At 42.3% G+C, this 27,086-nt stretch overlaps 3 protein-coding genes and 1 long non-coding RNA gene across 4 annotated transcripts; 2 read left to right on the forward strand and 2 right to left on the reverse strand.

The window, feature by feature from the left end:
- Nucleotides 1-9: 9 nt before the first annotated feature.
- Nucleotides 10-8,479, forward strand: gk5 (glycerol kinase 5). Its single transcript, XM_034613278.1, has 16 exons — nucleotides 10-687; nucleotides 778-871; nucleotides 1,201-1,276; nucleotides 1,451-1,544; nucleotides 1,688-1,819; nucleotides 2,510-2,585; nucleotides 2,879-2,940; nucleotides 3,030-3,103; nucleotides 3,316-3,376; nucleotides 3,857-3,983; nucleotides 4,072-4,176; nucleotides 5,503-5,597; nucleotides 6,618-6,721; nucleotides 6,806-6,865; nucleotides 7,160-7,293; nucleotides 8,219-8,479. The coding sequence occupies exons 1-16, from the start codon at nucleotides 562-564 to the stop codon at nucleotides 8,389-8,391; spliced, it is 1,593 nt and encodes a 530-aa protein (XP_034469169.1). The 5' UTR covers nucleotides 10-561; the 3' UTR covers nucleotides 8,392-8,479.
- Nucleotides 5,958-12,991, reverse strand: LOC117778059. The gene is made up of 3 exons (XR_004616721.1): nucleotides 12,981-12,991; nucleotides 12,205-12,208; nucleotides 5,958-6,113 (listed from the first exon to the last, which is right to left on the reverse strand). It is a non-coding gene; the product is annotated as an uncharacterized LOC117778059 (long non-coding RNA).
- Nucleotides 11,492-15,254, forward strand: atp1b3a (ATPase Na+/K+ transporting subunit beta 3a). The gene is made up of 7 exons (XM_034613280.1): nucleotides 11,492-11,899; nucleotides 13,219-13,347; nucleotides 13,621-13,719; nucleotides 13,814-14,007; nucleotides 14,214-14,264; nucleotides 14,811-14,897; nucleotides 14,989-15,254. The coding sequence occupies exons 1-7, from the start codon at nucleotides 11,788-11,790 to the stop codon at nucleotides 15,154-15,156; spliced, it is 840 nt and encodes a 279-aa protein (XP_034469171.1). The 5' UTR covers nucleotides 11,492-11,787; the 3' UTR covers nucleotides 15,157-15,254.
- Nucleotides 15,255-19,599: 4,345 nt separating this feature from the next.
- On the reverse strand, nucleotides 19,600-26,063 carry grk7a (G protein-coupled receptor kinase 7a). Its single transcript, XM_034614517.1, has 4 exons — nucleotides 24,992-26,063; nucleotides 23,383-23,838; nucleotides 20,595-20,875; nucleotides 19,600-20,306 (listed from the first exon to the last, which is right to left on the reverse strand). The coding sequence occupies exons 1-4, from the start codon at nucleotides 25,586-25,588 to the stop codon at nucleotides 19,967-19,969; spliced, it is 1,674 nt and encodes a 557-aa protein (XP_034470408.1). The 5' UTR covers nucleotides 25,589-26,063; the 3' UTR covers nucleotides 19,600-19,966.
- Between the last annotated feature and the right edge of the window lie 1,023 nt (nucleotides 26,064-27,086).

Genomic DNA, 27,086 nt, shown 5'->3' on the forward strand with positions numbered 1-27,086 from the left:
CCACAATAATAATAACAGAAAATAATGGCGAAAGAACGAACTGATCTTTAATGTATCATCACATACGAGGCAGGTACTGTTGTTATAGTGGAGTTTATTGTTTTAAAATACGGTTAATTTAGTCCAAGCTACTTTCGCGCTCAGGTTTCACTATTATGCCAGCTAGCCAATGAGCTAGCCTGATGTGAACCGAGCCTCGACTGCAGGTGGCAGACCCCTTGCTTCTGCTCTGCGGCGGCAGTCCCGCGTACTGAGGCTTGTTTTTGAACAGATCTGACTCTCAACAGAACTGAACCTCGCTATGTTGATCACACCGCGTCTGTCCCACAGGAAACTCACTTTAGCGACGCATTGATCCGGACGCTTTGAGGAGGTGGGACTGCTACATGGACTGGGACTGGAGGGGGAAGCCTTGGTCCGAAGGTCAAGTTACAGCCTCAACGCAACATCCCCCCCGATGCAGATAAAGGTTTTTGTCGGGCTGACATGAGTCGCATGAGATGACGATGGACGTGGTGCGGCTGTTTTGAGGACTACTGCCCGGGACAGGATTCTTTCACCATGGGGACTCAGAGGAACGGTTTTAAGAAGGAACAGTTCATTTTGTCAGTGGACATCGGTACAACATCCATCAGGGGTTACGTCTATGACAAGGAGGCAAAGATCCGAGGATCATGCACCACCCAGGTCTTCTTCTTTACATCGCTCTGGCGTCCACACAACCCACTCTGTGTTATTCATTCATTGATTCTTATTCTGCACTAATGCTCTCTCCAGGTTGTTCCCTTGTTTCCAGAGGTTGGACATGTGGAGATGGACCCAGATGCTCTATGGAAAGGGTTCATCACTGTGGTCAAGGGAGCTGTGCAAGGTACAGTTGCATCTATACACAATCATATCAAGGGTTAGATGTGAATCTTGCATTCCTCAAACCTGACCATTCTACTGTTCACCAGACTCGTTTATTCCTCTCAGAAAGGTATTTTTTTAACTCCATGCTTTTTTTTGGTGTCTGTATTCTGTGCTGTTGTTTTATCGAATTACATTATACCAAACGTGAATGGTTGTTTTGCCCGGGATACATTAAAACATCCCTGTTATAATGGAAGAAAAGCACACAATAATCACTATGTGCAAGTTCCAGTTTCAAAACTGTTAGTGTGTGTGTGTGTGTGTGCGCGTGTGTGTCCGCTGCTATAGATGCAGGTGTGCAAATGCGCCAGATAGAAGCCCTTGGCATTTCATCTCAACGAAGCACCTTCACAACATGGGACAGGTAAAATGAAAAAAAAATAATCAAATCACTAGTTTTAACTTGTCTATATGTGATTTGTGCACAGACTTGAAAATAATCACTGTTGAACACTTTTGAACCTTCCTCTGTGGAGTTCTTTTCCATCCCGGTTTCATTTCAGCTTCATTTTTACTTCATCTTCTTTTCATCTGACAGACAAACTGGAGTTCCCTATCATAACTTCATCAGCTGGCAGGACCAGAGGGCAGCGGACCTGGTAAGGTCCTGGAATAGATCCTGCACCATGAACGTGAGTCTTTGACTTTAGTATAGTGAATAAGAAATACAGCTAGAGAGGAGGGATGAAATAGTAGAACTTTAAAATTATTTGAAACCAGTTCCATCACAAAATATTGATTTTTTTTGTTTTTTTGTTTTCTCAAACAACCTCAGGCAATCCATGGTGTGATGAAGGTGCTGTATTTCCTTAGCAGGCAGAAGCGGTTACTTGCAGCAAGTCTTATTGTCTTCTCCCCTCAACATGTGACCTTTCGTCTAGTCTGGGTCCTGGCACATTACAAGCAGGTGAGTCAGTTCACCCATGAGTGCAGGCACATAAAATGATCCTAGAGCAGTGATAATGCAAACTGCTTGTTTAGTCAGTGCTACGTGTGTGCTGGTCTGATCCACTGTTTTTATTAAGTTTGCACTGTAAACCAAAGTCCCTAATAATGTGTCTCACCTGATAACAGAAGACTTCCATCCAACTAATTATTTTCCTTGTTTATTAACACAGCAATGATTGTTCTGATTAGTGAGACCGTTGTGTGAACTATAATGTATGTCCTATAATACGTTCTGAAGCTCAAGGTGGCAGCTCAAATTCCAAAGATCAATTTATAATGATACAAATCAGAGGACGCGTCAAATCTTCACATCTGAAAAGTTGGAACCAGAGAACATGTCACATTTAGTTTAAAAATGAATGACAGAAATAATTAATTTATCATCAAAATAATGGCAAATAATTTTCGACAAAGAGAATAAGTATAAATTGTTTCAGCTTTCAACTGCACCGCACTGTTGTTGCAAAGTTAGTCAAACAGACTGCTAGCACAATTAAAAGTTAAATGAATACTAATATATAATCGATGTATTGACCAATGCAAAATTCATATTTTCATCTTATTATGTTATTATACAGCATAGAACAGTAGAACCAGGCTGTGGGTTCACCTCTCTTCTCGGCCTCATCCTGTTTCCCTCTTCATCCAGGTTCGTCAAGCGGTAACTGAAGGAAACTGCTGCTTTGGAACAATAGACACTTGGCTACTCTTCAAACTCACTAAAGGTGAGCTTGAGTCCACGTGTAAGCCATCTGTCTATAAGCTTAGTTTCTTTTTAAACACAGCACAGTAATATATATAATTTGTCCGGTGGATTACTTTTACTTCAGTGTTAAACAGGATTGTAAGACCCAGGTTGAATGTTCTTTGTGTTTCCAATCCTATTGCGTCAGCGATGAAATTCCTCAGAAATGTTTCAGCCGACTCTCGTGAGAGAGGGTGAGCTGGAAAAATGTCCAAGAGCAGAAACAAATGTTTGTTTTTGATACATTCATTTGTGTCAACTTTTCTGTTTTAGGACACGTTCATGCCACAGATTATTCTAACGCCAGTTCAACAGGCATTTTCGACTCCTATCAGGTCTGGTGTATGTCACATTCTGATTCTGTCTGTGTGTACGGTGTGAGTTACCTTTTTTTCAATTCCCTGCATTGTGACTTTTTCTACAGATGTGTTGGAGTGGTTTTCTGTGCTCTCTTTTATCTCTGCCTCTCTCTATTTTGCCCAAAGTAGAAAACACAGGGTGAGTCAACAATCTCAACTTCCAGCTCACTGTACATTTCAAAGTTATTTAAACATTCAAATCATTTCAGCGTCACAGCAATGTTTGAAACTGTAAAATACTGAATCATAGCATAGAGACGTATAATTATGATTGCAAACCCATGGCCTCCAGTTGGGGGGGTTGACAGAGAGTGATGCTTTGTCTCTGGTCTCTCCTTCATGGTGCACCAGCCACAACTTTGGTTCCACAGACCAATCAATCTTCGGAGTGTCCATTCCAATCATGTCAATGGTGAGTTGTCAAAGTCTTGACATCAAACATGTTATCTGTGTGATTATGATTATAAAACCAATTACGTGCGACCTTCTGCATCTATGCCAGCGTGTCACTACCGTTATGTTGTAAAAAGGATATTAATCCCAGGAACTTAGTTAATCAGCAACTGGGAACATGAGGCTTTTATTCAGGTTCTCATTCAGTTGATGATGATTAAAAAATGTTAATTAGATACAATTAATATAAATATATGTGCTAAACATTACATTATGTTTATAGCTCCTTCATGGTAGAAATTAAAAATATACAAGACAGTGCATATAAAATAAAACAAGGAAGGAATGAATTGATAGAGAAGAGAAGTAAAACCAAGGACATAAGAATTGCACTATCCCATATCATACACCGTGTGAGTAATAAACTCAGTGTTGCTGCATTGAGACTAAACCTGCTTAGGAGTCAGTGTGTTTGCAACAAACTGTCGCTCTGCTGCAGATGGCGGACCAGCAGGCGGCCATGTTCGGAGAATGTTGCTTCGATGTTGGTGATGTGAAGATCACCATGGGAACAGGCACCTTCATGGACATCAACACTGGAAGCAAACCACATACATCTGTAGCAGGTAAATCAAAACACAGTAAGATGAGAGTTTCCATACTTATATATCCACATATGCAGGCAAATTACAAACCAGTGTTTGTTCTCTGTAGGTCTGTATCCTCTGGTGGGATGGAAGATCGGCTCAGAGGTGGTTTACCTTGCAGAGGGCAATTCTGCAGACACAGGCACTGCCATCAAATGGGCACAGAATCTGGGTGAGCTGTATACACAATGAGCTGGGGGGGTGGTGTTGGACAATATGACCTGACTAAGGAGCTCTGAGTACTGTCCTATTCATACTATACATCACCATACATAGTCACAGCAAGGAAAGGGCCATGGCTTCAACTGTTGATTAGACACGTATCTATTGGCCCAGACAAGCAAACCTAGTTTTGATCAGTTTTGCATTGCGTAGCGGAATATGTGTGTGTGGACGAGATAAGCAATCAAAAAGTTTCCTCTACGAAAGATTGGTGTATAACATTCAAGATTCAAGATTCAATATATGTAGTTACATCAATTTTTTTAAACTGACCCCGAAAACCATGATTTGAACGTATACAATCTCATTTCGTGATTCAGGACAACAGAACAGCGATACCCCAACCAGATGCCCCTGCTGCATGTGACAAAACACATTTTTTTATTTCATATATTCTATTTGAAGTGTAGGGCAAGCTGTATGTTTAGGAAAAATTGCACATGACATATATTTTATTGTCTCACATGACTGGTTTGATCCCATCATGACTGAATGATCACGTCTGCAGTAAAAGTTGGTATGATTAGCTCAGGGTGGTTCATAACCATAAACTAAAAAAAATTAAAAGTATGAAGTGAACTGTGACTCAAAAATCCAGATCTAATCCGAACTGTGGATTTAGAGAATCATAACATTCAAATTATTTTTACATTCTTTAGAATAAAACCAAACTGTATTTTAAGGAAAATGGTCTATGTAAAAACAAGCAGCATTTCTGACATAATTTATCTTCATCTTTTCATGTGCTCATTCACATGTATTGATGTTGTCTTTTAACAGTGCAAAACACAGGGACACAACCCAAATATACAGACACTGAGCAGGTCCTCAGGTATTTGTGTGAAGGGTTCAAACCATCATGGCTGTTTTCAGTTTTCAGGCTGCTCAGCACCAAATGACACACAAATTTAGCAACTAGCTGGAGAACATAGTGAAGAATGTAGCAGCTAAACAGCCGGATATATCCCTCAGGAGTGGGTGGGAACTAAAAACAGAGCAAACAGGGGACGTGATATTTGCCAAGGGGCCTGAAACATGACCCCAAGTGAAGGCTAATATTTCTCTGTGTCTGCAGGATGTTTAAATAAGCAACTGCATTTCCACATGTTGCGCTTAGCCACTTTAAAAGTTTATAATATGCTTGTGTTTTGTTTTCAGATTGTTCTGCTGCCCCCAGTGGACACAAATCTTATCATATAGCTTTTAAATCTATCGAAGTGTAGTAAATCGCTGAGTGAGTCAGTTAGTGACAGATGTAATGTGTGTGTTGTTACAGAGCTCTTCTCTGACGTCAAGGAGACCAGTGACATGGCTTACAGTGTCAGTGACTCTGATGGCGTGTGCTTCGTACCTTCCTTCAGTGGCCTGCAGGTAGACGTGTATTACATTACATATCATTTAGCTGACGCTTTTATCCAAAGCGACTTACAATAAGTGCATTCAACCATGAGGGTACAAACTCAGAACCGCAAGAATCATGTAAGTACAATTAGCTTCAAAAAAGCCAAACTACAACGTGCAGTATATGTGCAACTAAACTTAAATTTTTTTTTTGAGGATGTTTATTAGACCGTCAACTTCTTAACCAAAGTGTAGTCAGAAGAGATGTGTTTTTAGCGTGTGGCGGAAGATGTGAAGACTTTCTGCTGTCCTGATGTCAATGGGGAGCTCGTTCCACCATTTGGGAGCCAGGACAGCAAACAGTCGTGATTATGTACAGGCTGGGGTGTGAGGTTTAACCATCTCCTGGATGTAGATTGGGCCCGATCCATTTGCAGCACGGTACGCAAGTACAAGTGTCTTGAAGCGGATGTGGACAGCCACTGGTAACCAGTGAAGCGAGCGGAGGAGCGGTGTAGTGTGAGAGAACTTAAGTAGGTTGAAAACCTAGCAGGCAGACCAGCCAGGAGGGAGTTGCAGTAGTCAGAAGTACAACACTTAAACAGATGATATAACAGTTTATTCACCCAAAGCAAAAACTTGTGTATGTATTGCAGCACATGTTAGTGCACATTGATTGACAATAATGATATTTAGCCATTCCATGCATGTGTGTCCAGTTTTGCCTTATTTTCCACTGTAACATGGTTGTGTGTCTCTTTTTTTTCTATGCCCTCCTTTGTGCACTGGCCTTTGTAAGTGTGTGTCCTTATGTTAACGGTTCATTTGCAAAGATATGATTACAAATCACTTCTGGTTGTTTAACCTAGAGCTACTGTTACATAGGGTAACCAAGTAGAACAAAGTTGATCTCTGGACAACATGTTTGTTGTCCAGAGACTGTTGGGTTACACTTTATTGCAAAAGATATGAGGTAATTGTTTACCTCTCCTTTGCGTCACATCTGTTTTTCACTCGACATGTTTATGTACACACTCCTATTTATTTAAGGCTCCTCTGAATGACCCTAAAGCCTGTGCCTCACTCATGGGCCTCAAACCTACAACCACAAAAAGCCATCTGGTCCGTGCCATACTGGAGTCTGTCGCCTTCAGGTTCGTCATTTTGAAGAGATTGTTTCTTTTTTAACTCCTGAATCATGATAATTCATGGTCTTCCTTATTTTTAATTCTTTGCAGAAACAAGCAGCTTTATGAGACGATGCTGAAAGAAACTCGGATTCCTATCACAAAGATCAGGTACACTGTGCATGTCAGTACGTATGGGATTATAGTAATGTGGGTTGGATCTGCTGGGGGAAAAGACGCCTTTAACTCACGTCTGGCCACTGCAGCTTACTGTGCAATATCTGATCGTAGGATGCAGGTTTTATCCAGTAGTCTGAATTTACCAGAGTGGACTCTTGTGTACTTTGCTTCTCCAGTTTTTATTGGCAATCCATTACATGTCTACTTCATGTTTCTCTTGGACCCCTCCAGTAAAGTGAGCTGCAGTGTAACTTAGGGCCTTGTCTTTGGTTCCTTCCCTCTCAGGGTGGATGGTGGTGTTTCCGCCAATGACTTCGTCATGCAGCTGACTGCGGACCTGTTCGGCAGGAAGGTAGCAAGACGGCAACACCATGAGATGTCGTGTTTGGGGGCTGCTCTTGTCGCTGGGCTGGGAGCCGGTACGCAGAGACACATCTACACACAATATTTTCATTATGCTGTATTGGACTCATCGACTTAAGTGGTGTTCAGGGTTCTGCAGACTGAGTCCAGCAGTCAGTCTGTACTTGCTGTGGCTCAGTTACTGCAGGTCACTTTGACATTTTCAGAAAGAAAGCTACAGTCAGCAGCATTACCACAGGCCAAGCAAACAGCCCTTTCCAAACAGGCAGGTTTAGAACAGGAACTCAGCTAGTGCTTATTAAATCCACAGTTTATTCATTTATATAAAATAGTCACTTAATACCAATACTGTACATGTTTAAAGGCTTTTAGGGGGCAAGTGTCCTCAGAGTTGTAAGTCTTTTAATTTACAGCAGCCAGCTGTGTGAAGTTGTGCGTCAAACAGTTCAAGCCTTCACTCTTTTCTTTCACAGCACTTTTCTCTAAAAATATTCCAACCCTTGGTCATGACACTGAGTTTCGTTTGAAAATCTGTGATCAAAAGTCCTATTTTTATTCTTGCTGACAATGGCAGAGGAAAGCAAATGAAAAGCTGATGTTTTGTTATGTAACCTGTTCTCTATTTAATTATTCACATTATGTAATTAGAGTGTTATACATTAGTAAGTGTTTATTCAAATCAAACAGACAAGAAGGATTTGTTCCTGTTGTTTTAAAACAGGACAGGAGCAAGTGGTCACGAATGCTTATGTGCTTGAGGAGCATTAGTTCATATTGGATCAGTGGACAATAGTGTTGAGTGATATCCAAAATATCCAATACCTTCTACTGTAAGTCATTGACTTCCTGTTCATTTGGGGGAATGAACTCATTTGCATCACTCACGTTGATAAATTCTAGGATTTCCTGGGTAATTTAAAAAAAGACTTTGCCTTCACGTTGTTTCCCTAAGTCTTCCTTTGTCCTCATCTGTCACTGCAGGTTACTGGAGGAGCCAGGGAGAGCTGAAGAAGCTGCATAGCACTGACAGGGTGTTCTTGCCTCAAGTGGTTCCCAAGGGAGGTGCTGACAGCCGGAATCGGGAGTACATCCCCGTCCTCCAGAGGTGGGAGAGAGCTCTCCGACGATCCATGAATTGGTACAACAAACCTTGACAGTGGAGATCCAGGGATGGACCACATTCAAAATTAGTTTGAATACAGATGGTCCAGAACTAACAACAATTAGCTGCATCCCTAAACTAGTCCCAGGGTCAATCTTTGTGTATCACAATCTGGTCCAGATGCCAAAAACTGACAACAGAGAAGCTGAAACGTCAGACACACTGATGTCATAGTATAGCACTGCAGGAGTGTGGAAAACGTCCACGTTACTATACTTGATTGTTTCACACTGTAGCAACATTTTCAGATGAATCCTCTTGTTGTTCTCGATCTCAGGTCACTGCAGCGTCTTCTTAGTATTTTATCCAGATTGAATCGTATTTGTTATAGTATTTTTCCACACGGGGGCGCTAATGACTGACTTTACAGCTTTGTAATTGATGGACTTGCCATAGCAACCACATGCCACATGTCAATAAGGAGCCGCAGATTAAAATAATTCATCTCAGATTCACACACGATCCTCTGCGGAGGAATAAAGACTGCACTTAATCTTTCTGCTCTTCATACCTCAAGATTCAAAAGGCTCCACTTACAGAAAAAACAACAACAAACCCATTTTAGTATTTCCCTTTTTCTTAAACGTGGTATTTTCTTTATTATTTGAAGGTGTGAGTCTTGTTTAGAAACCCAAATTTGCATGTTGCCTTTCAGAAAGTAATATTGACATGAATTGAAGTGACCCATAACAGAAATAGGACATGCTCAAATTTGTACTAAGTGTTATTACTTGTCCATCCATGTTGTGTAGCCATTATTTTAGTTACTAGTGTGTTTTTTGTTGATTTGTTCCAGCCTTACGTATTTCTGTGCAGAGGGATAGCCGCGTTGATGTCATATGATAATGTTTTGACTCAAGTCTTTTACCTGACCTGACGAACTCTGATGACAGAGCTATCCGATCTAATCGTGTTACGATTGCCTGTACACAACGTGAACTGTGAAGCTCAGTCTAGAAAAGTTCTAAAATATAATTAACCTTTCTTAATGCTCTAACATGGTTCTTTGTACTTATCCTTGTTATGCAAAGTGACACTATGGAACAACCACATCAGATCAAAATGACATTTCAGGTCATCACATGTAAGATTATCTAACACTTGAACATAAACTGCTGGGACATAACCAATCATTAATATATGTATCATATCTGTTACCTAATTACAGAACATTCCTGGTATCTTGTAAGGTGTAAAAGGGCTAGTATTAAAAACATGAATAATCAGCAGTGTCCTTGTGGTGATTTAAGCGTGTCGTGCCGACAGTACGTGTCACTGACACAGTGCGTGAACAGATGCTGCCTGAAGGGATTCACCTCCACATGGACTCAGGGGAAGTGCCGTTGTCTTGTGCCTGGGGAATTATCAGAAACGTAGGCTGTTAGATGAGTGTAGGGATTGTTTCCCATTGATGTGACTGACCTCACTGTGAGGGTTGCTATGGCAGCCTGCGGATGGAGTGACTGAGAACAAATGGGGTGTGTATTCCTGCTCATGGTGCTGGTATGGTGAAGGGGGCTGCTAATTGAGAGCACAGAAAGGGGGTTCTCCTAAACAATGGGAGGATTGTGCACTTGTTAACGCGTTTGAGGAACACCGCACACATCAATACTGTATAGCTTATTCTGCATCGAGGCGTCCATCCCCTGCACCCACACACTTCTCTGCACCACCTGTCAATCTCAGCGCTCTAACTCAAACAGGGGCCGTTTTTTTTTTTTTTTTGCCGGTGGGCTTGGCTCACGGTGGGGATGCCTGCACAGAGAAAAATGTTCTTGAGTGAGTGAGGCAGACTATAGGACTAACCCATGAATCAGTGCCGCCAGCTCTCACACTAATCAGTTAAATGCGTGTGTGTGTGTGTGTGTGTGTGTGTGTGTGTGTGTGTGTGTGTGTGTGTGTGTGCGTGCGCTGGTATTGTGCCTGGTGCTGCATCGTATGAGTAGTGGTGGGCCCTGCCTTGCAACAAATTCATTCCGACAGCAGGAACTAGATGCAGTGTGACCACTCCAAGCCCCCTCCCCCATATGAGCTGAACCCTGCACCAGGGTCATTATATAACTCCCCCCTCTCCCTTCTCTCTCTATGTGACACATTGGGATTGTTGGCTGCAGTGTCAGGGGGTTAGAAGTTAAGCTTTTGTCTTTTTTCATTCTATCAGTGTCTCATCCTCTCCCCCAACCCTGCTCCCTGGGCGTCTACTAACCCCTCTCTCAGTTTAGTTAACCTGTCAGTGCTACAACATGCGCGTGCACACATATTGCCAAAGCAGTACATCAATGTACATCACATGGCAGATGATACATTTGTCCTACAATTGGATGCTGATGGGGAAAAGGCTGCACTCTGTCCCACTCTGCGGTGAAGTGTTCTCTCTCTTAACTTTGACACATCTGTTTACAATCATGCACACTGTATGCTCTCTGTCTTTCTCTCACACACACATGCACACACGCACACATGCACACGCTCTCCAGTTTCAGTATTGCTCAATTGCCATAGCAACAAGGATTGGCAAATGCCCCAAATATCCATGCTCAGCCAGTCAGTCATAAATAGCATCATCTACTAGTATGTATAAGAACGTGTGTGTGTGTGTGTGTGTGTGTGTGTGTGTGTGTGTGCGCGCGCGCGTGCGCGCGCGTGCATGTGTAGACTTTTCTCAGAAGCGCATCCGCTGTGGACTCCAGCCTCTGTTGGATTGGTTACCGGTTTGGTGACTCAGTGCGCACGACTTGTACGCAGAAGAAGAGGGGGAGCGAACCCATAACAAATCACGAAGACTGTGATGTATAATACAGAAGCCATGGAGCAGCTTCTCTGCTGAGCGCCACGGACGCGCTTGGATGCATCAAATCCGCGTAAAGTGTCACTTCTCCGTTCTCGCGGTTGGAACGACCCCCGCATCCTGCCGACATGTTGGAGACTCCAGTTTGTTCCCCAATCACACGGTGGCCATTATAACATGAGTGACGATGAGGAGAAATAATGTGCGCTCTATTTATGGGTTCGTGTAGACGTCACTGACGTTCTCTCTCTCTCTCTCTCTCTCTATCCCTCCCTCTCTCTCTCTCTCTCTCTCTCTCTCTCTCTCTCTCTCTCTCTCTCTCTCTCTCTCTCCTCACCTTCCCCTTCTCGTTTTTTTTGTTCCACCAGAGCATCTCTCTCCTTCTGCTCTCCCTCTTTTCTACACCGCCCACTCCTTCCCAACCATTGATCCAACCACTCACCGCCGCCTCGCCGGCCCCTTCGCCTCATCGCATCGCCCCGCTGCGCTTTTCTGCATTTTCTTTTTTTTTTAAAGGGCAGAAGAAACCGCACATTTTGGACCAAATATATATATTAAAAAAAAGGGAAGACAGAGACGCAAAACAAAAACACCACCACCATGGCGACCACCGAGGATAAACCGGCTAACAAGGAGAACACGTCCAGCTGGAAGGACTCCATCTACAACCCGAGGACCGGGGAGCTGCTGGGACGCACGGCCAGCAGCTGGGGTAAGGATCCCCGTCACACTGCACCCAATCAGGGGATGAGCGGACTCTGCATTTGGTCCCTTTTTTAAAAAATCCATATCAAATCATTATAGAGGTGTTCCTCTTCAATCTCTATCTATGCATTTATATATATGTGCCTGTGTGTTAGTGTGTGCAATACAATGACTGCCATGTAGATAATGGATTAGCTGAGGGGCCATCACAGGCCTACATGAAGGTGTAAAGGAGAAGCCTCTACCAAGAGGCTCACCAAGATGTATGATGCTATGAAAGGTGTGTGTGCGTGCGTGTGTGTGTGTGCGCACCAGCCTCTGTTTAGTCAGAAATCACCAGGTGATGAGGATGATGATGATGATGATGATGAGCATCTTCTTATTAATATTTATCATTTGTATTAATAGGATTACCAGGGAAATCACATTCTCACGGTAGACCGCAGCTGATGATGAAACCCCCCATCATTACCTAATCATATGAGAAGAGAGTGCTCCAGCCTCCCCGAGCTGAATCCATAGCTGATACAGGCCACACATTTTTATGTAATGATCCCCCAGTAAATTCCAGAGCGAGGTAGAACCACAGCACCCTCCCTCCAGCTGCCAGCTCCTATAGGCTAGCACACGGGCTGTCAGGCTGCCTGGGCCCCTGTGCTGCTGTGCAGTAGGATGCTCCATTGCAGTTGCATGGCCGCCCACATTAGCATGCCTGTCAAGGTCAAATGGGATTCCCCTCTCTCCTCTTTCTCTCTCTTTCACGCACTAGGCAGGTGCATTGTGGGACACTGTTGAAGAGGAATGAGAGAGAGGGGGGGAGGGTTGTACAGCAAGAAGCTGAGGGGTCCATCCCTTCTTTTTGCCTGTCAACTTAGAGGGCATCCGTGCTGTGAGAGCCTGGATGGTGGTGAACCATTTTGACTCAGATCTTTCCATAGCTATGACCCCCTTTCTTTTTCCCCCTCCTCCTCTCCAGGATGGAGGAGGCAGCAGCTGCTCTGAGCGCTGCAGCATCTTCCCTCAAACTTGCAGTGTTTTTAAAATGGAGCATCTCTTGCTGTGAATGCTGGCTCCACGTTTGTTAGCACTGAGCAGCATTTCCCCCCTTGTTCCAAAATGGTTCCTCTCAAAGGGATAGTACACTCAAATGACAGCTTTCTCCAGGCTGCAGCCGAGGAGCGGTAAAAGAACATCTGAAGGCATTTGTCCAAGCCTGTGTGAGGTTAAAGCTTGTAGTTAATAATACATGTCCCCTCTCTGCCTCCTTCCCTCGTTATGTCTAATTTCTCCTTCTTTTCTCCTTGTCTTTCTCTTATCTTCCTCCAGGCCTCATCCTGCTGTTCTACCTGGTTTTCTACTGTTTCTTGGCCGGCATGTTCGCCCTGACCATGTGGGTGATGCTGCTCACTCTGGATGACTATGTGCCAAAGTACAGAGACCGCGTCCCCACTCCAGGTTAGTGTGTCTGGACGGTCAGTGTATAGAGCTGGGGCTGTCAGGTACTGTAACTGGCAGCGTTTCTCTTTGAGCCATTCATTATTCATACTTGCACCAATGAGATGCTGTCACAATAATGTACTACATTACAGCTGCTTTTTGCATCGACCTGTTTTGAAGTCTGATCCTGTGAGATAACATGAGTGCAGCTGGACGGAGAATTGCTTGTGCATTAGTTTCTCTTGTTGGAATCACTTACAATGTTTACTTTACTTTCCGTCTCTGTTGCAGGGCTGGTGATTCGACCCAACACTCTGGATATCGCATTCAACAAATCCGACCCGCAACAGTACTCTCAGTACGTCCAACACCTGGAGTCCTTCCTGCAAAGTAAGTGCAAGTCTCCCCCAAAACACGGATTAATAAACCCGGATAATAACATTAATTCCACTCTCCACACTATGTATCTCTATCTTTCTCTCAGGATATAACGAAACAGAGCAGGAGAAGAATGAGGAGTGCATTCAAGGACAACATTTTCTGCAGGACGACACTGAGGACATGACGAAGAAAGCTTGCCGCTTCAAGAGATCCTCCCTGAGTCTTTGCTCTGGCCTCTCTGACACCAACTTTGGATATTCTGAGGGAAAACCGTGCGTGCTGCTGAAAATGAACAGGGTAACGCGCACTTCCACTTTGACTGATACGTGCTTGTGGTCAGAAGCCTAAGAATTGTCTCACTTTATTACATTAATTTCTTTCAACCTTTTCCTCCCCTCTGCTTCCTTCAAATCCACATTGTTTTAGTCCCCAAAATAATACAAAAAAAAATGTAAGTTTGTTTTTCCCCCTAAAATTCTCTACTCTTCCTGTCTCCTTCATAGATCATTGGCCTGTTGCCGCGCGGGAAGCCTTACATCAGCTGCGCAATAAAAGTAAACCCGTTTGTCCTGACTATGCACGTGCCACTTGCTTGTATGTGTTTTTTTTTCCTTTTTTATTTCTCTCATACAAAAATCTCAAAGTCTCAATATTTTCTTTCTGTTCATCTTTCTTTCGTTTTTTCCTTCTTTTTTTGTTTGTGTTTTCTTGTGTGTGATTTCTTTCTGCATGCTGTCTCTGATGGCTTTAGGGTAAGAGACATACAGTATGTAAATGATGAGGATTAAGGCCAGTAGGGGTGTTAGCACATTTCATTATGTAACATCATGCAGGTGCCTCTTAACTCATCTCAGTGTCATTTTTCAAGTTGTTTTAATCTAATCTGCGTTATTTTCAGCCTCAAACGTCCTTTTCGCAGATTAAAGCAGAACACGACACGTTTTCCACGTAGTCGTTCAAACATCTTCAATAAACAGCAGAGTCATTGCTTTTCCTTTTTTTCCCACGTCCTGTCTCATGTGTTCTTGCAAATATGATAACAATGCAACATAATGCATTTCTTTAAGGCCACACGCTTAAACAATTGTTCTCCTCCACAGAAAGACACTCCCGTACAGATGCATTATTTCCCCAGAGAAGGCCTTGTTGATCAGATGTACTTCCCCTACTACGGCAAGAAAGCTCACGTAAGTACTCATCCCCCAGTCCGATCATGTCGGCTTACGTCGACACGTTGACACATTATTGACAGACGGCCGCCTCTTTCCCCTGACGCAGGAGAGCTACGTTCAGCCCCTGGTGGCCGTGAAGCTGCTGCTCAACAAGGAGGACTACAACAAGGAGCTGACGGTGGAGTGCAAGATAGAGGGCTCCGACCTCAACAACAACGACGATAGGGATAAGTTCCTGGGTCGCGTCATCTTCAGGATCAAGGTGGTCGAGTAAGAGGACGGCCGGTAGAAGGGAAACCGGGTGCAGAGGCTGCCCATGTTTGATAAGGATTTATGTTTAAAGATTAAAAAGAACAAAAAAAAAAAACGAAAAGGAAGGAAGTGTCAGATGTGTCTCAAAGACTGCATGTTGGGATGGGGCCGAAGCGTTAAATGCAGATGGTTTTGGCTTCCGGTTGATACAGATTTATGGAATGTTGCTTTGCTGACATTTGTGACTCTTCTTTCCTTCACGATTCCTTGCTGACCTCCTCAAAGATTCCCAGAACAAGACACAGGCTCAGCTCCTCCCCATCCATCCATCCATCCATCCATCCACCCATCCGTCCTTTCATACCTCCACCCGTTGCACTGCTCATCCTCCACTCAGTTTATTTTTTATTTTAGTATTGATGTGACTAGGTAACTTATTGCCATTGCAACCAGCCATTTGGAGCTATTGTGTAGTTGCTGATACGACTTTCTTTTCAATGTTCTTTCGATTTTTTTCCTCCTGCCAGGAAAGGAGTATTGTTTTCATCTCTCCGACCTGTATGAGCGTCTGTATCATCGCTGACGTTGAGAGGATTTGGATCTTGCTGTATAGTGTATCTGAGAAAGTAGTGGGTTTCCGACACATCTCCAGAGTATTCACATTTTTCACATCACAAAGATTTCATAGGATCGTACCTTGATAATCAAGTATAGCCACTGTATCCCTGTATATTGAATTCCAATTACAAGAGTCCATTTCGACATATAAATACATTGTGATCCTGACCATAGTTAGGGAATTATAGATAGATCTTTGTGTTGTGGCCTCCGTTGCCACAACCCAGTCTCGTGCTGTCTGTCCGTCTGTCCGTCTGCATGTCCGTCTGTCCGTCTGCCTGTCTTCCTGTTTACTCACCTCTCCACTGCAATAGCCGACATGTGTGTGAGCCCTCCAGGACGGGATAGAGTTGTCTCGCTTCACCTCGCACGGTGCTGCGTTTTGTCGATGATGACTGAGGCCACACTCACACACAAACACAAACACGCACACACACAGAAGGTACAGTGTTGAAATGCTCTTTAGGCGGAGAGGTGCTGGAGGAGGTTCACTGTAACTTTGTACTGTATATCTTTACGTGATCTGTATATCTCTCTGGGTCTCAAAGATTGTTTGTTAGTTTTCTCTCTTCTTCAGCCTGTTGATCTGATTGTCTGCCAATCTATTACTCTTCAATGTATATATATAATACACTATCATATTTACTTAATTCACACTGTATTTTTGTCACAAAACACAATGTCTGTGCACTGTAAAGAAATCATTTAAGCAAAGATTTACAGGAAATTATCTTATTCAAAGCTATGTTTACACAGTCTTAAAAGGAACCCGCATTTGAAAGAACAACTTGTAACATCTCTTCAGGGTGCCTTAAGACCCGATGAAATAAATTGTGGAATAAAAGTGATTTTGAAGAAAAATGTTTCTCCTTCTTCATTTCTTAACCGAGCTGTAGCTTTTTGACAATGGTGGAAATAGTATTCAGTCCCTCTAGTAATGTTTCAAACTCAAGAATCTAAAAATTAAAAAGTCTTGAATTCAAAATCATATTTATATAAAACTACAGAAGCATCACAAGATAAACTTGCATGAGATGATTTATGCGTTGGAGAAAATAAAAAACAGGAAGCAATCAATTTACCTCCTTAAATCTGAAGCAATAAAAAAAACAACCTATATCTGAAATTAAAAAAAATGTATAGACATGTGAAATGTGACACGGGACCCTAACTGAACATTGCCTTCTTGTAAAGGGCCACAAGCCTGAAAAGGTTGGTTTAATCTTTAAAAATACAATGTAAACTGTAAAATGTATTTTTTTGTATTTAAACTTATAATCTTAGTTTGACACGCTTTAGATTTTTTGATTTGGAAATGATAATACACACATTCATATCTAAATAAATACATATACCCATCCATTTTCTCTACATCTTATCTATTATGGGTCGCGGGGGAATGGAGCAAAACCCAGTTACATGAATGTGGGTGTAAAATGAGATTATCTAACAGAAAAGAATTTGAATTGAAAGCATGTTGTTTAAAGTGAGGAGGAACCAGGCAGGTTGAATGAGATGGCTGTGACTGGGTTTCACTCCATCACATTCCCACCATCACCACATCAGCACAAACCTGCAGCCACACGAGGGCACCACAAACAAGCCACAGGGATTAAATGTGTGAGTGGTGCTGCCCGCAGGCCTGATAACAGTAAGTGTCTATCAAAAGAAGAGATAGGATCTTATTGGCTGAACCCCTTTCTTATGTTGTTAATGGTTCCAAACCACATCTTTAAGCTTGATTCAGCAGTTATGTCAGATGCTTTGACCCACATAGTCTTACTGCATTTTTCATTATTGAGAGGTTTTTTGAGCCATAAACTGCAGCCTAATCACTGTGTCAATAGTTTTAAACTATTGGTGGAGATCAGATTATATCACATCGGTATTAAAAGAAGTCCGATCACACCTGTCTGCTCTAATTTGACTACTCCTCCATCCAACCGGCTCCCACCGCCCCCTGAGGCAGCAGCTCTGCCCTTCACTGTGAACAGCAGTGTGTACCCGACTCCTGCTCTACGTGAGATAATCTCTTGGGGTTTAGCTGACCCAAGAATCCACCTTAGTGCCTCCTAAGCTCTTACTGTCCTTGAGTTTGAAGGCTATAAACAAGTGGTGTCTGAGACAAAGGAAAATAAATATTTTCATCTGTCTGTTTTTTATCCCTTTGGTCAAAAAGTGGGCAAAAATATGCTGTAAATGTTGTAAATGTAATAGTACCTAAATTCCGAGCTGGAAAAGGACCCTTGTGAGTGTATCCTCTATAATTACGTTGCAACGATTTGCTAGACTCCATCGGTAGATTCGGTTTCCCCAAATTTTAGGCACTTACATGCAACATTACAATTGTCTTTTAATTTCTTCCATACAGTAAATAATTAGCCCAGCTCTGTAGCTGCCGATTTTTCCTCAGATCCTTCACTTGGCAGTAACACTGCAGAACCTGAGGGCCTCCGAAGCTGATTTAAGAAAAGAGGACTCAAGGATAACACTGGTTATCGCCTTATCAGCTAAGAGTTGAACTTGCCAATTTGTGGCGGCCTGGAGCACAGCCTGGCTATAGTCAGCACCCTGCAAGGGATTAATGCAGCTGATATCTTTAGGTTTTACTCCAAGATTTGTCAGCAGCACTTTCCTCCGTATAATAATACAACCATGTGTAATGGGAACATTTGCAAGACCCCAGCGAATAAAACCGAAACATTCATGACCACAGAAAAGAAACAGGTTTTAAAAGAAATATTTTAATTTATTCAAACGATTGAAGATTCAAGGAAATTCCTGCTTTACAATCTGACATTTCTATCGTAGCAATTCCTCTGATGTTATATTTACAAGTACATGTATCATATATGTATATATTGTATTAACATAAACTGTAAAAACTCAACTCTTGAAATTTAAAAACGATTAATTACCCTGAGACAAGTAAACAAGAATAAAAATGATTTTCATTTTGAACTACCCCAAGTCTCTAAAAAGTAAATTCAGCTTCACAACCACAGCAGTGGATTCTTTTATTTATTTATTTATTTTTCTCAGAATCTGGCTAGTTTGAGTTATTTATACTCATCTCAAACTAAGAAAAAAAGCCCTGAAATATCAGTGTTTCAGGGCCGTGAACGGGGGCATCCTGCACATTCCTGGTACAGGAACTTACTGTCCAATTCCTCTAAGTCTTCCACATCTTCCACATGCAGCAGTGACCTGCTGTTTCTGCTCTCCTTTCTCTCCCAGCATCCCGGGGCTACACAGTTTCCACTTCCTCACCGAGCTGAGCCTCATAGCACCGACAGTAGAGGGACTCGGTGAAAAGGGGGGTTCAGTATTTTTCATTTCCTTTTAAAACAAATCCTACTTTTAATACTTACATCTTCTTCTTTATCTCTGTGCATAGATAAATATATTTCTTTATATACAATACAAACAGTTGCAACAATTTTTTTCATAGATTTTTATAAAACTAAAATGTCGAACCAAAGGAAAAAATCACCTGGATGTAAATGCAGTGATCGGCCTTAATTAGAAGGTTTAATATCACCACATATAAAATGAAAGGTGAGAACTATTTCTGCCATGTGAGGTTAAAAAGCACTTTTTGTAGTAGAAACAGTGAGACCTTGTGATTGTATCAATAAAGGGCAGGGGAGGGAGGGAGAGCGCTAAAAAATACTATAAAATTTACACAGTCCACTAGAAGATACTCAAACTGAGCAGTTTCATAGATAGAGGACTTGTGCTTGTTCCAATTTGTTTAAAGATTAGTGCTGAATGCATCAGCATTGCTTATCGTTCTATTGCAAATACTTTTAGCTTGGATTTGTAGAGTTTCTTCATAAAGTTATATCGTATTTACTATGGTATTTCTGGCACCAAGGCCTTTATCTTACTCCTCTAACACTAGTATTCTTTATCAACAGGTTCCAAACTTACGTTTTTTGGAGTCTACATCATTAGAACTGCAAGAGAAGCTGTGAACCAGAAAGAAAATGCTCAAAATACATCATCACATGTTCCATGTTTTACTGGACCTCACCCTGAAAGCAGTAGATCTCTAAACCATGAGCATACATTCAAGTCAGGGACGTTTTTCTAAACGACGCTGGCGCTCGCATGTTTCATGAAACAGGATCCTGCAATATTAGTGAGAGAACAAACAAAATATAGAGCGTTATGACTGGCATGTGATACATCAAACACGTGGTTGTTGCTGCTCACAGCAATATACATGTGCCGGACTTCTTCTCGTCATCTACATCTCCTCCACCCTCTTTCCTGTTGGGATCACTGAGCTCATCAAATAGTCCAGTGTCAATCATTTCCTGCTGCCACGGGATGGGCACAGCGCCAGTGCTAAACTCCTTGAAGAATTTGTCGTCCTTGGTGTCAAACTCGATGCCCTTGATCTCCGAGAACTCTGCAATGTCGCCGGTGTCCTTGGCGTAGACGACGTTGGGCTTGGGTACCCAAGGAGGATCCACCAGCCCGGCCTCCAGGCGGGGGAAGTTGATGGCCTTGAACCAGTTGTGCTTCCTGGGATCCTCCAGGTTGTTCCTAAAGAGAAGCAAAAAAAAAAGTCTTCTCTGTCAGATTTTCAAGATTGCGATGTCGGATTTTATGAAAGAAGAACAAAGTCGTGCAAAACTTTGGTTACAGTTGAGGTAAAGGGTTTCTCAACAGTTCATTTCCACTAAGCTTTCCTATACAACCATATTATACGTGGACGTGACCTTTTTGAGAAATTAACTACAAAAGAAGAATTTAATTTCACTAAGCCATTGTGAACAGCCATTAACACTATGTTTCTTGCTAAAGGCTATACAGAATACAAGACCCTCTTACTTCACGCCCAGGCGCTCTTCGATTTTCTTCTTCAGGAACTGCTGGATGATGTCCTTGGTGGTGGCGTCAAAGCACTTGTGCTCCCACTTTGGCTCCTCATTGAGGATGCGACGCTGCACCTCCTCCTTCTCCACCTTCTCCTTCTTGGCCTCGGCGCCTTTGAAAGGTGTGTAGCCGGCCACCATCTCATAGATACTGCAGCCCAGGGCCCACCAGTCCACTGACGTCCTGTACGGGGTTTTGTTCAGGAGCTCAGGGGCCATGTACGCTCCAGTGCCAGCCTGAGGAAGGGAGAGGCGGTCAGGAGGGAAGACTGGAAATAGGGTTCACCTATAAATGCCGTTATAGTACATTTGAAGATGCTTGAATGCATAGTGTTGTGTGTATGTTTAGACGATTTCAGATTCTCCGTGCAGGATAAGGAAATTAACAGATTTATGTATAGTTCAGAAACACGAGCAATGCAAACAGTGCAAAACTTAGTTCCTGTAAAGACATAGAGAACGGAGAGAGGGACTTGTGGAACAATAGACTTTTAAAGAACAACATTTGAACTAAATGTGTTGCCTGGTTTACAAGAAACCTTAATCTAGTTTTCGCCATCTTCACCTTTCCCTCTCTGGGCAACTCTGTCCCGGCTCCTCTGCTCCCCCCCCACCCCCCGTGGCTCCCTGCATCTCCCTGTACGACCTCATCCACAGCCTCGGAGCAGGAGCTTAATCTTAATGCTAAGCCTACTACCTGTCAAGAGTCATATGTGTCTACACGCTGACAGAGCTGTCCAGCCTCCTGCATAAAGACCGTCCATTTCTGGATGTGATCGCCACCAGCAGAATTACACAACAGCCAAAACATGAACAATGCACACACATGCTGTGAACAGGCATAGAGCCTGGATCTTAATCTGGCAGGGACCCTGTTTCAAAAATCGTTTTCAGGTGAGATTGGTGCAGGTGAGGCGATATATAAACAGTAGCTATCATAAGAACTGTAGGATGCATTGTCCTTTTATAGCCAATTTGCTATAAGATATTTAGTCTCTGCTACTGTTATACTGATATAAAGTATGGTGTGATACGACTTGGCCAAGGATGTGATTGGACCAGCCGCCCTGACTGATTAGTGAAGGTATGATAGTACAACTCCATTGACCAAACTTAAGCTTAAAGGCTAATAAAAGGTTTGCATGCAAAACCTTTTAGTCTATGAAAAATCTATTATACGTTTGCGTTATCACAAACGTCTTCCATATGTGTTATGTGTGTGTGTGTGTGTGTGTGTGTGTGTGTGTGTGTGTGTGTGTGTGTGTGTGTGTGTGTGTGTGTGTGTGTGTGTGTGTGTGTGTGTGTGTGTTGGTAAACTTATAAAGAAAAACTTACTAACAAAGAAAGAAACTGCACTCTCTGGTTACTCAAGTGTTTTCATGTACGACCGCACGATAAAGTTATAACATGAGTTAATCCGATCTTGGTTCATGCGAAGGGACCCATCTGTAGATATTTTTCAGCTGGGTTGAAGTGACCTTGTTTGCAAACTACCATGTCTAAACATACTCAGTGTAGGTTTTTTACCTGGATCTGACCATCTAGTCGGGGACAGACTTGTGTAATGCTCACTAAGAGGATTTGGGGACCAAAGCCAGCCTTGCCTATAGAAGGTTAGCCCAGTCACTTTGGCTGGCTGAGGAGCATCAGTGTACTGGATAATGAGCTTACTGGACCTTCATAGAGCTAAGAGCTTACTCTTTGATGCCACAAGGCCTAAGGACACCCTGCAGCAAACTTTCTATCTTTTTTCAGGTCATCCATAGGTTAGCACAGGTATGTGATGTAATGTTTGAAGATAATGTTGCATAGATTAGGCCGGCGGATTTTAAAAGGTTGTGTTTGTTCATTATTAAAGCAGTGTTTGACCTGAGTGTCTACCACAATGCACTGTCACAGTGATAATGACTTGTGCTTTGCAAATTGTCATGTAACCTGCAGTTAGATGCAAGAACACCCTTGTGCAGCCAGTGTGGTTTCACATTAAACTGAACTCACAATTTTTCTCAAGGCAAGAAGAGGAATTACAGGGTTTGTGAAGAATTGTGGGAAGAAACTTCCGTACAACATTCTCGAGGTAACACCTTCACAAAACTAACAAAATCTGTGCCTCCAAGTCACTGACAGAAACGTTCATACACTTATCGAAACGCTTTATCAAACACTGGACCTCTGAGTTCTGTAACAGGGCCCCTACATAGGTCCGTAGCCTATAAATGGCCATTGTATAATCTGACTGCTAAAGGATCAAATGAGTTATATAATGGATTCAGAGACTCTCATTGCACAGATCTTTAAGCTTTCCAGTAATCCCTGTCCGGATTTAAAGCAAAAACCCCCAACAAGATTGACAACCTGTCCAAGAACCTGAGTTCAGGTTTTAGCCTTAGCCTCATTCTGCTGATAAATTAACAAAGACAGGAACCAGTGGTCTCTGGGCTCGTGGTCTTCTGTTCTGTTGCAGATTGTGTGTGGATGTTTGTGGTCTTAAACGTAGTCCAAGCATACAGATGATGACTTGACTTGAAATATTTCAGTTGCACAGAATTGGGGTTGATTTTATTTGCCCATTGGTGTATTGTACAAGTCTAACAAGGATCCAATTAATCATCGCGGTTATTACCCAGCTAGGTGTTCTCATCTTAACAGCACCCCAATGGTTTGAGAGTGCAACTTGGTGTACTCAGTGCACCCGTTTGTTGTCTTTCAAAAGCCATTTGATTGTCGTGTGCGCATCTACTCACCATCTGAGTGACTGTCTTCCCTGGAACAATCTCAATGGCCAGACCCAAATCTGAAAGTCGGCACTGGCCTAGGCTGTCCAGCAACACGTTCTCCGGCTTCATATCACGATAAACGATATCCATGTCGTGCAGATGCAGAATGCCGGTGGTGATCTGCGCTGTGTAGTGGATGATGCGCTTCATCTCGATGCCCTTGTCTACACCCTTGCCATCATAGCCTATGTTGTAAATGTGGTACTTGAGGTCTCCTCCATTCATCAGGGTCATGACAAGGCACAGGTGGGTCTTGCTGTCGTAAGCATAGGCCAAGTTGACCAGAAACAGACTGTTAACCTTCTCCAAGATCTTCTTCTCTAGCAGGGCCATCTTCTCGCCATTCTTCTTCTTCAGTCGCCTTTTACACAGCTTCTTGCAGGCGTACATCTGGCCTGTGTTCTTCACCTGTACAGCGCATACCTTGAGGAAGACAAATTTGAAAGTATTTTTTACTGCCACTGTACAAGCTGTTCTCCTTATTGATTGATTAGAATCAATCCCACCACGCATGGTACCAGAGTGACATGCTGACCGTAACCATTGCACAACACTGATCAGTAGTGACTACTACTCATGCTCTGTTTGAAACAGTGATTGGAATGAACATTTCTCTTAGGGAAACTTTTAAAAATAAAAAAGGATCTTCAGTATTATGGCAGTAAAATAAATTTGCCCGATACTCTAAATCCTCAATCTACTATGTCATCACATCTTTTAATATTGATATATTCATATATCAAAAAAGCAATCATGTGGTTTGTATAACTTTGAACCACTGTACATGAGTGTTTCTCCTAAAGAAAACAGTATTGTACAATCACAATAGATTTAGACAACAGCAAAACAGTAAGTTCTTCTCGGTTGTACACGTAGGCTTTTTGCTAAGAGCTTGACGGAGTGAAGGGGTTCCCTTAAGGGTTGATTGTAGGTCCTCTGTTTTTTTATAATTCATATCAGTAATCTTTAAAAATATGAACAGAGATTACACAATCTTATATGCATCTGACTTGTTCAGCTTGATATATCTCATTCACAGGAACACTGCTTTTAGAGCTTGCAATTTACATAGTTACCTGAAGAGAATGTTTGACTTTGTCATTTGTCCACATAAAGTTCATCATTTAAAACAGAACCATTAAACAAAGTTTCCGCTTTTTTTTTTCTCTCGATTTTATATTCGCTAGGTAGGTTGTGCCTGTATACCAGATATCTTCATGGTCACCTTGAGACAAGGTAAATCCTCACGTATGCAACGTTGGACCACTTGTGCTATACTATCCTTTTGTAACGCACCTACGTTCCTACTTCAGGTTTTCCAAAGACACTGACACTGCACAACTGTGATTTGCTCAACTAGAGCTCTATCATTACAATTTCAAAAGATACTGAATGCATATTATCTTGCAATTTTAGCTTATGTTTTAAAAAATATAGATGTAATACACATTTTTTTTAATTGATTACGCCATCTTACCTGAGGAGACTCATTCAACCAAGGTTTATAGATTTTAAAGATAATTCATTTGCCATAACACATATTTCTACATATTGAATAAAATGTTTGCATGCTTACCTCTCCAAAGCCTCCTTTTCCCAGAGTCCTGAACTCATAGAAGTATTTGTCACTGATGGGCTGTTTCTCATACTCTTTCCATTGGAGGAATTTATCAAAGAATGGACTGGCTTGGTAAGTTGAGAAGGGTTTGTCCTTCAGAAATTCTCTTACACCATCCTGGACTTTGCCTTTCATCACCTCCTCAAAGTTGGCATCTGTCACAGACTTGCATTTGTCAGCAATCTCCCCGGTAAGAAATGAGAGGTAGGTCTTGGAATCAGTCTTGCAAAACTTCTTGATGATGTTTTGGCGTGCCTTTTCCTTGACTGCACCTTCAGCCAGGTCCCAGTCATACAGCTCATCCAGGAAATCAGCAGCAAGCTTGAACTCAGCGTTACTTGAAAGGAACTCACGGAAATACTTTTTGCCAATAGGCTGCCTTTCGCAAAGCAACGTAAAGTCCTTCTCAATGGCGGCTCTTACTGTTGCACATTGCTCAGTCTTGGGGAGAGCTAAGCTGCGGCGCCGCTTTCTCATCTCCTTGTCATCACCACCCTGGGCTTTTAGGTAGGCCGTGTTAGCCACCAGGTTATCCAGTCCCCCCATGTCACACATCTTGGCGGCTGTATGTGGTCTGTCCCCCCTCAGAAACTGGAATCTTCAGTGGCTCCCCAGGGATACCCTCTTTCAATCGACGTGGCTTCTTTCAGAATCTGTGTGTCTGTGTGAGAGTGCAATTCTCTCTGAAGCCAGCGTGCAAATGAGCTCCTTCGCCCAACCTACCTGCAAACCTAAGACACACTGACACACCCAGTAATTACTCATTTAGAATTAAATACCAGGGAGGGATTTTGGCTTAAGGATCTTTGTGTGGCCTATTCGAGGATGCTGTGCACGTAAAGGGAATCATAAGCGGGCTCTATCCTAAGAGGCTTTGTAGCCCTCTATATTTGTTCATGGTGTTCAGTAGTCTCCATCAGTGGTCCAATGTCTTGTTAGCTATGCATTTCATGGTGAGATGAAGCAAAAGTAAAAGAGGCTGAAGATGCCCTGGAAATAGCATGAGGCCTTTCAAAATAACTGTCATTGTACTTTCTGGAGAAAGTCTCTACATTTGATACGATAACATATGGATATAAATGTTTATTTGGAGCCTTGAGCAGAATAAAGATGACCTTAATTGAAGAAGTCATTATAGTGATTCATGGCTCTAGGACATGGCTGTATAAGCTCATGCATCCTCATGTCCCTCTCTGTCCTGCTCCCAGTCTCAACAGAGCAGCTACATCAGAGAGCTTACTCATCCCCTGTCTGCTTCGCTCTCTGACCTCACACTGTTTCATTGACCACACCTTTACAATGACAGCAACTTTGAACATTTAAGAAAATCTGCTGAACATTACAGAGCATTATTACCTCCACCAAGGAGGTCATAACAGACATTAGTCTGTCTGTTAGCAGGACTACGCAAAAAACGACACACATTCTTGAAACTTGGTGGAAGGGTTGGAACGGGCCATGGAAGACCCCATTCAATTTTGGGGTTGAGGATTTGATTAGGGGGTGGATACACTTTTTTAAACATTGCCAGATTGGGCGGAGGGATGTCTGCTATATTCTACTGTGACAAAGTTTACTTGTCATGTTAGGACTATCATTACAAGTATGTAAATACTAATCCGGATGAATACAGATAAGATATGTCAAACTCAAACGTTCTCCTCAGGGAATTTCAAAATGTTGTATTTATAATATAATCCAAAATACTGGCTAACACGCCATTAAACAGCAATTTTACATTGAGTCTCCGTTTAATAGAGATGTGGATAACAGCTTTCTACACTTACACGCGTCTGCTATATGTTTTTGATTTGGAGAAGTAATGCATTCATGTCTATGGAGAAACATTAGGTGCCCAGTGGGATGCCTGTAAGGGATATCAGTAATAACAGAGTAAGTGCTTGGTGAGTATGAGATCACAATAGTTGCTTTCTCTACCATCAATTCATTTTTGCTCCATTTATCCACTGAGCAACAACACAAAATAAAAATAGAATTTGAACACAAGTTGATAATTTTCCCAAATTCCCACACTACATATATTTCATGTAAC

Source organism: Hippoglossus hippoglossus, chromosome 17 (assembly GCF_009819705.1).
Source record: "Hippoglossus hippoglossus isolate fHipHip1 chromosome 17, fHipHip1.pri, whole genome shotgun sequence".
Lineage (NCBI taxonomy): Eukaryota > Metazoa > Chordata > Actinopteri > Pleuronectiformes > Pleuronectidae > Hippoglossus > Hippoglossus hippoglossus.

Bases quoted from the DNA above. Each gene is read 5' to 3' on its own strand.
- gk5 (XM_034613278.1), top strand. From the start codon at position 562: ATGGGGACTCAGAGGAACGGTTTTAAGAAGGAACAGTTCATTTTGTCA. The intron at 5,598-6,617 runs GTAGACGTGTAT...TATTTATTTAAG, and splicing joins CTTCCTTCAGTGGCCTGCAG to GCTCCTCTGAATGACCCTAA. The intron at 7,294-8,218 runs GTACGCAGAGAC...CTGTCACTGCAG, and splicing joins TGTCGCTGGGCTGGGAGCCG to GTTACTGGAGGAGCCAGGGA.
- atp1b3a (XM_034613280.1), top strand. From the start codon at position 11,788: ATGGCGACCACCGAGGATAAACCGGCTAACAAGGAGAACACGTCCAGC. The intron at 11,900-13,218 runs GTAAGGATCCCC...ATCTTCCTCCAG, and splicing joins ACGCACGGCCAGCAGCTGGG to GCCTCATCCTGCTGTTCTAC. The intron at 14,008-14,213 runs GTAACGCGCACT...TCTCCTTCATAG, and splicing joins TGCTGCTGAAAATGAACAGG to ATCATTGGCCTGTTGCCGCG.
- grk7a (XM_034614517.1), bottom strand. From the start codon at position 25,588: ATGTGTGACATGGGGGGACTGGATAACCTGGTGGCTAACACGGCCTAC. The intron at 23,839-24,991 runs GTAAGCATGCAA...GTCTTCCTCAAG, and splicing joins GAAAAGGAGGCTTTGGAGAG to GTATGCGCTGTACAGGTGAA. The intron at 20,307-20,594 runs GTAAGAGGGTCT...GCTTCTCTTTAG, and splicing joins GAAGAGCGCCTGGGCGTGAA to GAACAACCTGGAGGATCCCA.